The following is a 14,989-nucleotide window of genomic DNA, read 5'->3' on the forward strand; positions in this document are numbered from 1 at the left end:
CTGCCAGTCACCACAACCAACTCTTCAGCAGCATCATTGGCATGAATGTCCATTGCTGCTTCCCTGCTCCCACCACAACTTCTTCCACTCTCCAGGTGAAGTGACAGCACATAGTCCCATTGTTAGTTCCCTACTGTTGAGCATGGTGGCATGGATTCCTTCCATTCTACGGTGGGAGTAGCTGTTGATAGTGGCAAAATGGATTCATGTCACTGCTCTTCACACTCGTCAGCAAGAGAAGCCGCACATAGTCCCCCTCCTCTCTCTTTTGGGATTGGTGACATGAGCTCTCCCCCCTATCCCCATTAGCCCTTCTGATAATATGGACAGTATTCAAAGTGCGGCCGTATCCTAAAGTGATAAAAGTGTGCTTTGTGTGAGCAAATCATTTGCATGCAAACTTGGTAGCGCATCGAACACTGGTCCACAGTTGGCCAGAGAATCAGTCAACAGCGATCCAGACCAGTATCTTCTCAGTCTCCACCTGCTAGCAGAAGAACATAAACCTATCTGTTCTGTGCTGTCTGAAGGGACTGAAAGAAAGACCTAATTTCTCCATGTTGCTCAGTGATCTAGAACAGCAGTGACTCCTGCTGGTACCTTGGGTAGTGGTTTGTATTTTTGGATGACAAATGTCCATAGACTACAAATTCAAACACATTCACTCAGGAAATGACTATAATGCCAGAATGAACAGCTATGCAAGATATTCATTGCACTCACTAGCCTCTAATGCATGAAAGCATGAAGGGTCTGGTGTGCAGAGACTTGTAACTATGAGTATATTTTAACAGGGCACAGAAATGAAATATCAGAGCAAAAATACAAAGAAAAAAAGCTTCAAGCATCTCAGCTTATGTAAACTGCTCTGAATTGACTACCCAGCCCAAAATGGCACAGCCTGGACAGGGCAATCAATCAGAATATGTACATTTGCGCAGAACATGGCCAGGGTAACGTGCACATGTACAGAAAATAATATTTCTCACCCTTAATTGCTAACTGATAAGAGGAGGATAGGGGAATTCAGTGACAAAGAGTGCAAACATGGTCAAGTTAGCTAAGAAAGAAAAAGAGATGTGAGACCAGTGGAGGCCTTGGATACCAGGGAGAGGCTTCCGAAAAGCCCAATTCACAGCCTGTGTGGGGCAGTTTCCAGTGACTAAAGCAGGTTTTTTTTGGCCTTTGCTTTTCTCATAGGTCATTGGTCAGAATGAAGAGAGGGAGGCCTTGCTAAGGAAGGTGGATCCACAGCTGTTAAGGATGGCACTGGCTCCTTATCCCAAACTGAAAGCAGCATTGTTTCCCCAGTCCACGGCCCAGGGCATTCCTCCAGCTGACATCTCTCTCTATCATCTCATTCAGGTAATAGGTTTGTTTTAATTGAAGAACTGCATTTACATTTAAGTCATGTCTTCTGAATACAAATACTACTAAGAGATTGTGAGACATTATTAGTGTAAAAAGCAAGTGTGATCATGTTCTTATCTTGCTCATAAGTAATCAAAGTAACGAAAAGAGGGAATGAAAGCAGTGCGCGGTGGACCTCCATGAATGGTGCTTTTCTGTTGCTCACTTTGAAGTAATCAGCCTATTCCATCTTTTCCCCCACCCCACCACCTGTAAACATTCAGTCATGCGTTTACACTTCTAGTCATTCAGAACCAGTAGGGTGCTTCATGCTTCTTACCATGCTTATTTAATTAACATCATGACGGTGTAGAAGCACCAAAGGCAGGGGAACAGATGAGAAACATAAAAGATAAAACCAAACCAGAGACAATTAGAACAGGAGGAGGGGGATGCATAACACAAGACTTATTTCCTAAGACATGGAGGAAATAATGAAACAGCCAAGGCTATAACGGTGCCTGGGGAGCAGTCGGGAGCCCTGTCTTCAAAGCTTGAGCTAAAGCTCCAAAGGCTTTCTCAGTTTCCACAACCTTCATTGATAAGTAGCTCAAAGCTTCCTTCTCATCCAGCTTGATCAGCTAGTGGGTTCTGTCTTCCTGCTAATGAAAGCAGGGAAATAAATGGAAGAATCTAATGACATTACTTGTATACCAAGAAGGAAGTTGAGTACACATATCTCAGAAATGTGGTATATCAATTCCATGACCATTGACATCTCACTATTGTCTGGAACAGGGGTGGGAAACTCCGGTCCTCGAGGGCCGGAATCCAGTCGGGTTTTCAGGATTTCCCCAATGAATATGCATTGAAAGCAGTGTATACAAATAGATCTCATGCATATTCATTGGGGAAATCCTGAAAACCCGACTGGATTCCGGCCCTTGAGGACCGGAGTTGCCCACCCTTGGTCTAGACAGACCATGCTTTGATTTGTAAACCGTTTAGGTTTTAAATGGTATAGAAATTTCTAAAATAAATAAATAAGTAGACCTGTTGTCATTATTTCTCAACACTCACCCCAAAAGAGTTGCAGTTCTCTGGGTCTTGCAACATGTTTCACCCATTATGTCAATCAGGTTTGAGAACCCACTATACTGTACATAACTGCAGACCCTGAAGAATGCCACAGCACAATGTCTGGGAAGTCAGACTAGGTGGTATACCAAATTTATAATAAACTTGAAACGTTGGTTCTGTTTACTTAGAAGCAGCAAGAGCCGGAAAACTGCAACAATCATGATGTCAGTCACGGAAACATAATAGAACAGATAAAGTCAAGTTGCTAAAGATCACATATCAACAGCAGTTGAGAATCTCAGAAATTCAGTTGGGGGAGATCCTGCTTGTCAATAAAAACACTAACGTTTCTTGTCTGTAATGGCTGTTCTTGGTAGACCACAACCCATCCACCTTCCTGAGAGCTGATTCTAGGCTCCATAAGATCTGGGGTACTAGTGTACAGATGCCCCCACACAGAAAGTTAGCCCTATCAAATGTGTCTCTGGTTTATGCTGTCCCTTTCCCTCAGCTAGAATGTAATGGACTGACCTTTTCCGATCTTTTGACTCTGACTTCTCTGGGTGCCTTTTCTTCCTCTTCAGGCATTGTCTCCTTTTGATCCTGCCCGGCTCTTTGGATGGCAGTCCGCTAATACTCTCACCATCGGAGGCAAGTCTGGTTGTTTTTCAAGCTAAATAGTATTATGGAACCTTTTTAGTTCTTGATTGACTTCTGAGAGGTTGTCTGGTCTGTACTGTTCAATGTTATTGGTTGGTGTGCCTTTTGGCCACCATTGGAAACAGGATACTGGACTTGATGGACCTTTGATATGGCAGCTCTTAGGTTCTGTAGTTCTGCTCCTTTTCCCGTTGCCTCCTCTTTATTCATTCATCAGGTGCTAAAGTTCTTGTGAGAAAATGATTTAATCCATGCTGGTGAAGGGCAAGAGAAAATGGCCAGAACTTACAACTCTCACTACTTCCTGTTTAAGTACAACTGATTTTTACATAAGATCGCATACGATGGTCTATTTGTGTATGCATGGAATCGCCCTGGAAAGTTTGATGTGTTCTGTTCTGCCTTATGTTCTGTCAGTCTCACAGAAATGTACATTCCTCCGGTCAAATAGCCGAGGCTGGTCCTCAGGAATAGAATCGAATCAAATCCAGTGTATATGCGACAGCAGGGAAATTTGTGTGACTAAAATTACTGAAGAGACATTTGTTTTGCAGTATGAAATATGGGCACTGAGTTTTAGAGTAACGATGTAAGCACATGTTGCAGAATTGTTTTTTTTTTTAAATTCTTTATTCATTTTAAATCTTTCAACAAGTGTACAATAAAATCCTCATTTAATATACATCACTTGAAGCTCTACATTTTTCTCAAGAAAAAGATTATTTCCCACCCCACCCTCCCAAAAATTATAGTCAAATATAATAATAATTTAGATCATTTGTTTTACAATTTGATAATGAAAACCACAAAACCCACCCCCCACCCACAAAACAATATATATTAAGTAAGTAGGGGAAAATGCTGATTATTCATTATAATACCTTATTAATGGCCCCCACACATCCTTAAATTTATTAAAATATCCATTTTGAACTGCAAGCGCTCTTTCCATCCTATACATGTGACACACTGAGTTCCACCAAAAACAATAATTTAATCTTGTGCAATCTTTCCAGTTATATGTTGTTTGCTGAATGGCAACTCCTGTTAAAATCATTAAAAGTTTATTATTATTAGCAGATAATTGGCTTTTAGCTCTCATAGACATGCCAAATAAAATTGTGTCATATGACAAATGCTACATGATTTTCTAGCATACAATTTATTTCATCCCAAATCGACTGCCAAAAAGCTTTAATAAATGGACAATGAAACAATAAATGATCTAAAGTTCCAGCCTCGAGATGACGATGCCAGCATCTATTAGACTTAGAGCAATCCAATTTTTGTAAACGAACAGGGGTCCAGAGTGCTCTATGCAACAGGAAAAACCATGTTTGCCTCGTAGACGCAGACATTGTACATCTCATCCTCCAAGACCAAATATGTGGCCATTGAGATGCATTAATTTGATGCTTAATCTCAATGCTCCAAATATCTCTAAGTCCAGTCTTTGGTTTCTTATTCGAATAGCCAGATAATAATTTATACCACTGTGCGGCCTGGTGACCCAGAAAATCTGCCTGAAAGCATAAGAAATCTAAACTAAATTGATTATTAAGAGATTTCCATTCAGGGAACCCTGCCTGAATAGCCTGCTTCAGTTGCAACCATTTATAACTTTGTTTTTTATCAAGGCCAAATTTATATTGCAACTGTGAAAAATCCAGCAGTTTACCATTAGAAATGACATCATTTAAGGTTCGTATACCTGCTTTAATCCAATCCTTCCAGACAATCTTAAAAACGCCTATTTGGATCCTGGAGTTTAGCCATATATTTTGATACGTTGATTTTTGAATTGGAAGAGATGTTAAATTATTAATATAAAGTAAAGTTTTCCATGTGTCCATTAATAGTCTATTGTTTTTACGTATCCTAGGCATTTTAATACTGAGAAGATGACGAAGCCTAATGGGAAACATGAGCTGCCATTCTAACCATAACCAATCTGGTAGCTTTTCCATGAGTTTTGAGAGGACCCAATACATACCTTGGCGTATAATATAGGATTGATGGTACCTAAAGAAGTTTGGAAAATTTACCCCACCCTCCTTAATTGGCTTTTGTAAAGACACCAAGGCAATTCTTGCAATTTTACCCAGCCAAATAAACTTAGTAAGAATACTATTCAATTTTTTATAAAAAGACCCCTGGAAAAAAACTGGTATCATCCCCAATTGGTAACAAACAACAGGCAAAATCATCATCTTAATAGTTTGGACTCTTCCCCACCAAGACAAATGTAAAGGATTCCATTGCTCACATAACTCTGTTACTTTTTGCAATAAAAGTCTTTCATTCACTTTCATTGTGTCATCTAGGGTATTTTTTATCCAAATTCCTAAATATTTTATTCCTTCCTCCTTCCATATAAAAGGGAATGAATCAAATAAACCTCTTACACAATGTATATTTAGAGGAAGGACTTCTGATTTAGACCAATTTATTTTATATCCTGAGAATTTTCCAAATTTCTCAATCAAATCCAGTAAACATGGGATGGTTGCCTCAGGATTCCTCAAATGAAGCAGTATATCATCCGCATATGCAGATACCTTATACTCCTTTCCAGAACGTGGAATACCTTGAATCTCCCTAACCTGTTGAATAGCTAACAACAAGGGTTCCAGTACTATATCAAAAAGCAAAGGAGACAAAGGACAACCCTGTCTAATCTCCCTTTGCAATTTAAAACCTTCTGAGAAATTATTATTAATATATAATCTAGCAACAGGAGAGCTATACAAGGTTTTAATCATTTGTATAAATCCCGAACCAATACCAAACCACTCCATGGCCTGATACATAAAGGTCCATTCTACCCTACCAAAAGCTTTCTCTGCATCCAAAGACACAGAGAAGGCCGGATCATTCATGTCTTTTGTTAAGTATAACATCTGAAAGGCCAGTCTGGTATTATTGGAAGAGTGTCTGTGAGCAACAAAACCTGTTTGGTGCATACCAATTATATAAGGAAGAGCCTTAGCCAAACGCATGGCCAAACTTTTAGCTAAAAGTTTACCATCTACATTGATTAAATAAATAGGCCTGTAATTTGAAACCAACACAGGATCTCTATTTGGCTTAGGCAAAACAATCATTAACGACTCTGCCATAGTGCCTGAAATACAACCTTTATTCAGTTGATTCTGATATAAATTTAATAAATAAGGTAATAGGGTAATTTGGAATGATTTATAGAACTCTACCGTAAAACCATCATCACCTGGAGCGGTCCCCACTCTAAGAGACTTCAATGCTGTCTGTAGTTCTTTTAGCGATATCGGCTCTTCTAAACTTCTTTTTATATGATCAGGAACTTTTGGACCCTCAACTAATTTTAAAAATTCTAAACCATCTTTTTCTCTATCTAAATAAGGCTCAGAAGAATAAAGGTCTTTATAAAACTTTAAAAATTGTTTTAATATAGGTCCAATTTGAGACTGAATATCTCCTTTTTCATCCTTAATTGCATTTATTTTTGTCTTTCTCTTTTTTGCTTTAAGATAGTTTGCCAATAATCTTCCCGCCTTATTTGAGCTTCCATAATACAAAACCTGCTGAGAAATAATATCCTTCCTAACCAATTTAGAAGAAATCTCATTATATTTACATTTAGCTTTTAAAAGATCTTGCAATGTAGAATATTCCCATTTTCTAATCAATTTTGATTCTAAGATTTTAATTTCTTTTTCTATAATAATAAATTGCTTTTTTAATTGTTTCTTAATATATGCCGAGAATGCAATAACTTGACCTCTCATGGTTGCCTTAAAAGCATCCCACAAGGTTTCTTTAGAGATTTCTTCAGTGTTGTTAATTTGAAAATACTCATCAATTTTTAATTGAAAATCTTCACAAAATTCTGGGTACTTAAGCAATGCATTATCAAATCTCCAAACAGGCTTAGCATTATCTTGATCAACAAAATTTAAATCAATCCATACACCCCCATGATCCGACAGAATTATTGGATCTATGGAAGCTTGCATTACTTGTTGTATCAACTGATCAGAAACAAAAATATAATCTATTCTAGAAAAAGATTTATGAACATGCGAACAAAACAAAAATTCCCGATCATTAAAATGAAGAATACACCATATATCTTTTAAATTACAAGAGTTTACAAAATTATCTAAACCCAGTGACTTCATAATCTTACTGGGATTCTTATCCAATAAAGGATCCATTACAGCATTAAAGTCTCCCACCACTATCAAATTGCTAGCAGCCAGTGGTAAAACTAATTGTTGTAGAATCTTAAAAAACTCAATTTGATTTGAATTAGGGGCATATACATTCATAAGCGCCATGGTATTATTGCCCATACTCATGTCTACATGCAGCCATCTGCCTAGAGCGGGGGTCGGCAACCCACGGCTCCAGAGCCGCATGCGGCTCTTTTCCACCTTTGCCGCGGCTCCGGTAGTGTGTCACGCAGGCATGCAGCTTACAAGTCCGGTCGCGGCGGGAAATAGCCATGCTGAGCAGTGAGCTCAGCAGGTACACAGATGAAAGCCTTGCTTGCTGATTGGTCCGGCGGCCCCGCCCCGCCGTGCCGCCGGACCAATCAGCAAGCAAGGCTTTCATCTGTGTACGTGCTGAGCTCACTGCTCAGCATGGCTATTTCCCGCCGCGATGCTGGACTTGTAAGCTGCATGCCTGCATCGCCAGAATTTAGGTAGGCTGTTTTCATCCCCGTGGGAGTCCCGTGGGCCAGGGGGCGTCCCCTTGGGAGTCCCGTGGGTCAGGGGGGCATCCCCGTGGGAGTCCCGTGGGCCAGGGGGAACAGGGAGACAGAAAGAAAAAGTTGGGGGAGAGAATGAGGTCTGGAGGAGAGGAAACATACAGGAGGCTGAAAGAAAGGAAGATATAGTGAGATGGACACAAAGAAGGGTGATGCTGGAAAATAGGTGGAATGGTAATTCTGACAAACACAGAAGGGAAATGCTGGATCAAGGAGCGATAGGGCTCAGGCTGGATGGAATGAGGAGAAATGCCTTGTTGGCCCGGAACTTCCTCTCCTACGTCAGAATTGACGTCAGGGAGCGGAATGCTGGTCAGCGCGACGCTTCTGCAGGGAAAGCTTGGGACGGCGGTGGCTTGGGGGCTATTCCCCAATGGCGGTGGCAGCAAACCGAGTGGCTTGGGGGAGGGCACGGAGAAAGAAAGAAAGGGGGCTGACAGGGAGACAGAAAGAAGGCGGAACAGGGAGACAGAAAGAAAAAGTTGGGGGAGAGAATGAGGTCTGGAGGAAGAAAGATTGGATGCACAGTCAGAAGAAGAAAGTGCAACCAGATACTCATGAAATCACCAAACAGCAAAGGTAGGAAAAATGATTTTATTTTCAATTTAGTGATCCTGTATATAGCATTAAGATAAGAAACAATATATGCAGTGTTAGATTTGTTTTATAATGGTTTTGCGGCTCCAAGTTTTTTTTTTCTTTTCGAAAACGGGTCCAAGTGGCTCTTTATGTCTTAAAGGTTGCAGACCCCTGGCCTAGAGGATCTGCAGCCAATTAAACTTTGCAGAACATCTTTTAATAACTAGGATAGCTACTCCAGCTTTTTTCTTTACAGCAGGTGCAAAAAAACAATCTTTCACCCAATTACCTATTAGCTTTATAGATTCCTCCCCAGACAGGTGAGTCTCCTGAATGACACAAATATCCGCATTCTGCTGTTTCAAATATAATAATGTCTTTTTTCTTTTAACCGGATGGTTAAGGCCATTAACATTCAAAGAAAAGATTTTAAAACCCATTATATTGATTAATCACAAATAATATACAGTACCATATAGCAATTATTATATAATCAATTTCCCTACTTTGAAAATTCAAATTTAACCCCAACCCCCTACCCATTCCCCATCCCCACCCTCCCTCAACCCATCCCACCCCACCCACCCATCTCCATAATGCTAACTTTGAAATGCCCATATCAGATCAAGTAAATGAGAAACTCCCCCAGGCCATATCCAAAAACCAATAAGTATTTACTCAAATCACAATTAGCAATATATGCAAGTCACTTATTAAAAGAAAGAAATAGTTAAAACTTAATAAATCTATTTTTTTTTTCGAAGAATAATCTATAACATTCTCTCCAAAAAAAATAACAATAAGATTATATTAAATCTCCTTTTCATTTCTCACCCCACATTTAGTTAAACAAAACCCAAGTACATCCAGCACGTACACTTTTAGTAATTACAGGCCATCAATTCCCATCTATCTTATGATAACAACATGCAATTATTCCCACAACTTGGTATAAATACCATATCCAAATGTCTGTTCATCATCAGATCTGCTCTCCATCATCCTCCTTCTTCTTTCTTCAAAAAATCTTCTTTGTATATGTTTCTGTATGCTTACTCCAGTAGACTTCTTTAATACAGTAATCCTCATACATTCATATAGTATCTGTATATATTAATCCATAACTCTATAGAATATAGCATATCCCAAGATTAACTTTATGGAAATCATCATACACATATTTATTTATTTAGTCGATTTTCTAGCCCATCCTCCCAGAAGAGCCCAGAATTTTACATACATAGTGAAAGGATAGCAACAAAGTTACAAATTTACACATAGCAAATATACAGGACAACCGATAAGGCAATATGGGTATTCAGTAAATACATGGTGGAAGGATAGTAACAAAGTTACAAAGTCACATATAGCAGATATGCAGAACCACTTATTGAAAGGATGAACGATAACAGTGAGATAATTCCTATACACTGCGTGTAGGACTGAATACATGTTGAGGGATATGAGCACAGTAGCAAGGCGAATGATAAGGCAATAGTAGCATAGGGCAATATGTACTCTTCAGGAAAGCTCCCACCCAATGGAATCACTTTTCTTGGTTGCTTGGTTTATAGCACATCTCACCGCTCTGCCCCTCTGTTTTGGATTGGAATGTAAACTCAGTCTGTGCTGCCTTCACTTTACAGATTCCTCAAGTGACCTGCTTCATTTCTCTTGCCTCGACCTGGTGAACAAATATGCCGTAGTGGAAAGGCTCGATTTCTCATACTACCTGCGTCATGGACGGCCTTCATTTGCCTTTGCTACTTTCCTGGTGCAGCAGTTTACAAAGAGCAAGTCCCCAAAGCAGCTGTGAGTATTTAAAGGTTATGCCGAGCAGAGGATTCAGAACATTTGCATGAGAGAGAAAAGGTCCTTGGCCAAGCTCATAAATGAAGAAAGAACAATCAGAGCCTGCTAGATTTAGGGAATTGCACCAGCAGGTATGTAAAAGAGAGTAATTGGAGCATCTGCTGTTCTTTAGCACTCTCCAGACCAGTAGAGGTTAATCTTTATGAATGGGTATATATCCAATCATGACCAGCAGGTGGAGACTGAAAACAAAACTGTGAGATAGTACATAAGATATCCCCTTCTCTATTCTCACCAGTCTACTTCAGTCTCCAGCAGGTGTTGAGTGATCTGTACCCATCTCCCTTGGTAGGGCTGTTGGAATTTGTTTAGGGGGTTTCTAGTCCCTGTTTTTGGCCGGACAGAGCTTGGGAAGGCCCTTTTTGGGGGTCCGTCCGACCTCGGGGGTGTCAAACCTGGCAGGTCTTGAGCAGGGTCCCTCCCCCCACTTCCTCCACCTCCCCACATTTTTTTAGAGGAGCCTCAGCAATAAGCCTTGCCCCTTAAATCAAGCAAGGCATATTGCTTTGAGAGCCTGTGGAGTCTGTTCTAAAAAAAAATAAATCCTGAGATAGTGCCGGTCTGCAGGGTTGCTTCCCTTTAAGATAACTGTATTTTACTGTATTTTTTCATCTAACCGGCACTTTGTTTCTAGCTAAGTCGGGTATGGAGCAATTGTGCCCTTCTCCAGGGGAATGTGACACAATTTGGTCCGGCCGTGAGGCACTTGCGGCCGGCCTGAACTCAGCGGTTTGGGCCGGTGAGGTGGTGGAGCTCCGTCTGCAGTGGCTGCAGGCGCCCAGAGCTCCCCGCGGATGGTGCCTCATGAGTTGGCTGGAGCAGTGGGGAAGCCCGGTCTTCCCCAACCGCCCACGGAGGGATTCCCCGAACCACCGACGGTCGGGTTGCAAAGGATTCCCTCTCAGCTGATTTTTTTGACAGCTGATGCCGACTTGCCTGTTTTAGCGGCTGGGACTGTTCAGGCTTCTCAGCTGCTACAGGCCATGGAGGGAGCATTTTTGGCGGGAACTTCGCCATTTTCTCTGTCTGGCCCCTCCATTTTGACTGCAACCTCAGGTGACCTTCCCCTGTATTGCAAACACAGGAGCGTTTTGGCATGATTTAGGACCTGACTGCTTTGGTGGGCTTCTAGGATCCTCCAGAGTGGACGGTCGCTGGCAGTGGGACGTCGGGTTTCCCGTCTTCCGGCGCAGAGGCGTCCGTGGTGCGCTTTTTATTTAGAACCTTAGGGTTCTATTCGACTCCTCCTTGGGGAAGGTCTTCCTTCCAGGGGCCCGGGTAAGCAACTTGCAATCTCAGATTCACCTCCTTATGGCGTCCCGGTGTCCTTGGGCGCAGGATTTCCTCCAAGTCTTGGGGTCGATGGTGGCATCCCTGGACGTGGTGAGGCGGGCCCACATGCGTCTTCTTCTGTATGCTCTGCTCCAGAGGTGGTCGCCCCAGAAGCACAGTTTGGATGTCCCTGTCCCTGTGCGAGGCTTGGTGCGCTGCGGTCTTCGTTGGTGGCTCCAGACTTCTCCTCTGATTCATAGGGTGAGTCTGGATCTACCGCAGTTGCCGGTATTTCTCATGGATGCTAGTCTCCTTGGTTGGGGGGCTCAGTGTCTAGGTCGCTCAGCTCCAGGCACCTGGTCCACGGAGGAGGCATCCTGATTGTTCCATGTGTTGCAGCCCAGTGTCTTTCATCTGGCACTGTTAGCCTTCCGCTCCCTTTTTAATGGGCGAGTCAGACAGAGTTCTGTCGGACAGGCCACAGCGGTGGCTTCGGTCAATCATCAGGGAGGCACCGCGAGCGCACAGGTGGCATGGGAGGCGGCTTGCCTCTTCCTTTGGGCGGAGTCACACCTTCTGGACCTCTCGGACTCTCACCTAGTCGGGGTGGAGAATGTTCAGGCGGACTTCCTCAGTCGTCGCATCTTAGCTCCCGGAGAGTGACGTCTCAGCCCCGTGGCCTTTCAGTTGATAGTGCAGGCTTGGGGTCAGCCCCTGATGGCCATGAGTGGCATTGCCAAAGTGCCCCGCTTCTTCAGTTGTCGCAGGGTCAGTCTGGCCAAGGGTCTGGATGCTCTGTTGTTTGTGTTCTCTCCATGGCCATTAGTGGGCAGAGTTCTTCTCAGCCTTGTTTGCCATCCGGGTCTTGTGGTTCTGGTTGCTCCGGCTTGGCCTCGACGTCCGTAGTAGGCGGATCTGGTGAGGCATCTGATAGCGGATCCCCTTCCTCTGCTATTCTTGGACAGGGTCCCATTCCCATGTTCGACCCGTCTCACTTCTGTCTTACGGCTTGGCTCTTGAAAGGGGTTGCCTAGGTAAGAAGGGGTATTTAGATTAGGTGATCTCTACTCTCTTGGGGTCCCGGAGGCTTTCTACCTCTCGGGCTTATGTGCGGGTTTGGCATCTCTTTGAGGGGTGGTGCCAGGCACGGGGAGTGGTCTTTTTTTGCGCTTCCCTGCCTAACGTCCTAGAGTTCTTGCCAGATGGCTTGGCTTGGTCTTCTCTCCGGGTTTGGCTTGCGGCCTTGTCAGTCTTTCGTGGGTTAGTGACAGGTCAGCGTTTGACAGCCATTCCTGAGGTGATTCGCTTTTTGCGGGCGGCCAAGTTGCTCGAGCCTCCCGTGTGACCCTCTGTTCCATCTTGGGATCTCAATCTGGTTCTTTCTGTTCTGGTGTGCCCACCTTTTGCACAGTTGGGCGGTTGCTCTTTGAAGGACCTTACTCTGAAGGCGGTCTTTTTGGTGGCCATTATTTCCACTAGGCGTGTTTCTGGGCTACAGGCTTTCTCTTGTAGGGTCCCCTTTTTAGAGTTTTCTAGGGAGTGGGTTGTCTTGAGGCCTGTTCCTTCCTTTCTTCCAAAGGTAGTTTTTCCTTTTCATGTCAATCAATCTGTTGTCCTCCCGGTGTTGGGTAGTCGGGAGGGCTCTTCTGAGCCACGATAGCTGCCTGAGTTAGATGTCAGTCGGGTCCTTCGCTCTTATGTGCAGCGGACCCAGGAGATCAGGAAATCAGATCATCTCTTTGTCCTTTTGGCGGGTCCTTGTAGGGGGGCTGGCGCTTCTACAGCTACTCTTGCGCTCTGGATCAAGGAGCCTATTGCTTCCGCTTATCTTCTGAGACAGAAGCCTGTTCCGGAATTTTCTCAAGGTTCATTCCACTCAGGGTCCAGCGGCTTCTTAGGCTGAGTCTTCGCTCGTGCCTCCGGTGGACATTTGTATGGCTGCGGTTTGGTCTTCCTTGCATTCCTTTGTCAGACACTACCGGGTAGATGTTCGGGTGCATCGGGGCGCAGTGTTCGGTGAGTGTGTTCTGGTGTCGGCCCTTCGAGGGTCCCGCCACTGATGGGAACTGCTTTGGTACGTCCCATTCATAAAGATTAATCTCTACTGGTCTGGAGAGTGCTAAAGAAGGAGAAATTATGTTCTTACCTGCTAATTTACTTTCTTTTAGCTTTTCCAGACCAGTAGAGGTCCCCACCCTGTCTGTTGTTGTGTTGTTGGGGCTGTTGCGCAAGCAGTTTTGTTTTTTGCTGCGGGTTCTAGTATTTTTCTAGGGCCGGGGAGTATTAAAGAACAGCGGCTGTGGCTCAGCTGGTGAGCTGTGGGGACATTTTTCCTTCTGGTATCTCTCCTCTGCATTTTCCAACAGCATTTGGGTACGTTAGTTGTTACTCCTTTTCGGAGTATTGTTTATTTCTGTTTCTAGTTCTGTTTGGCTATTCGGCAGACTGATGAGAATAGAGAAGGGGATATCTTATGTACTATCTCACAGTTTTGTTTTCTTTTTCTTTTCTTTTTTCTTTTTTTTTAAATTCTTTATTCATTTTAAATCATACAAGTGCACAGAAATACATCCATTATAATTTCAATAAAACACTTGAAAATCATTTCCATGTCATCTAGAACAACAACATATATCCCCTCCCTCCCACCCTTCTTAAAGTAATTTAAACAAAAGCTCAACAAATAGTACACTATTAATAATTAAAAATATAATGTATACTACTAATACCACCCCCCATTGTGTAAATATAATCTCCCATAGAAAGTGATGTCTACTCATTACAAAATTTTTCCAATGGCCCCCAGATCTTTTTAAAATTATTATAGGTCCCTTTCTGCGTAGCAATTGCTCTTTCCATCTTATATATATGGCATAAAGAGTTCCACCAAAATGTATAATTAAGATTAGAATAGTTTTTCCAATTATTGGTAATATGTTGAATGGCGACCCCTGTCATGATTAACAAAAGTTTGTTATTATACGATGAAATTTGACTTTTTTCCCTCATAAATATACGGTGTCATAAGATAGCGCAACATGGTTTTCTAGAAGACAGTTAACTTGAGTCCAAATTGAGTTCCAAAATATCATAATATAGGGACAATAAAAAATTAAATGATCCAATGTCCCTACTTCGAGATTACAATGCCAGCATCTATTAGATTTAGAGCAATCTAACTTTGTTTTATAAATCTTTATTCATTTTCTTATGTTACAACAAGTGTTTTACATAAACTCAATAAAAACTTGAATATACACACTTGATAAACTCATATATTATTATCACATTTAGCATTTCTTTAGAAAAATTAATATAAAGTTATATTATTATGTCAGAAATCTAAATTTATATAATTCTTATTTAATATAGTAATCCCCTACCCCCATCCCCTTCCCTCCAATCAATAATACATAAATTCAG

General features: G+C 42.2%; 1 protein-coding gene across 6 annotated transcripts in view; it reads left to right on the forward strand.

Annotated features, from left to right (window-relative positions):
• SPG11 (SPG11 vesicle trafficking associated, spatacsin) overlaps positions 1–14,989 on the forward strand; it is a 189,669-nt gene that overhangs the window by 91,456 nt on the left and 83,224 nt on the right. For all 6 annotated transcript variants that reach the window (XR_004536914.1, XM_033919780.1, XM_033919779.1 and 3 more), the window contains 3 exons: positions 1,201–1,365; positions 3,015–3,081; positions 10,069–10,234. Coding sequence is in view for 5 of the 6 variants with exons in the window: in XM_033919780.1 (XP_033775671.1) it covers positions 1,201–1,365; positions 3,015–3,081; positions 10,069–10,234 (398 nt within the window). In the remaining variant the exon portion in view is untranslated. The remainder of the gene's footprint in view (positions 1–1,200; positions 1,366–3,014; positions 3,082–10,068; positions 10,235–14,989) is intronic.

This window comes from Geotrypetes seraphini, chromosome 14, assembly GCF_902459505.1.
Source record: "Geotrypetes seraphini chromosome 14, aGeoSer1.1, whole genome shotgun sequence".
Lineage (NCBI taxonomy): Eukaryota > Metazoa > Chordata > Amphibia > Gymnophiona > Dermophiidae > Geotrypetes > Geotrypetes seraphini.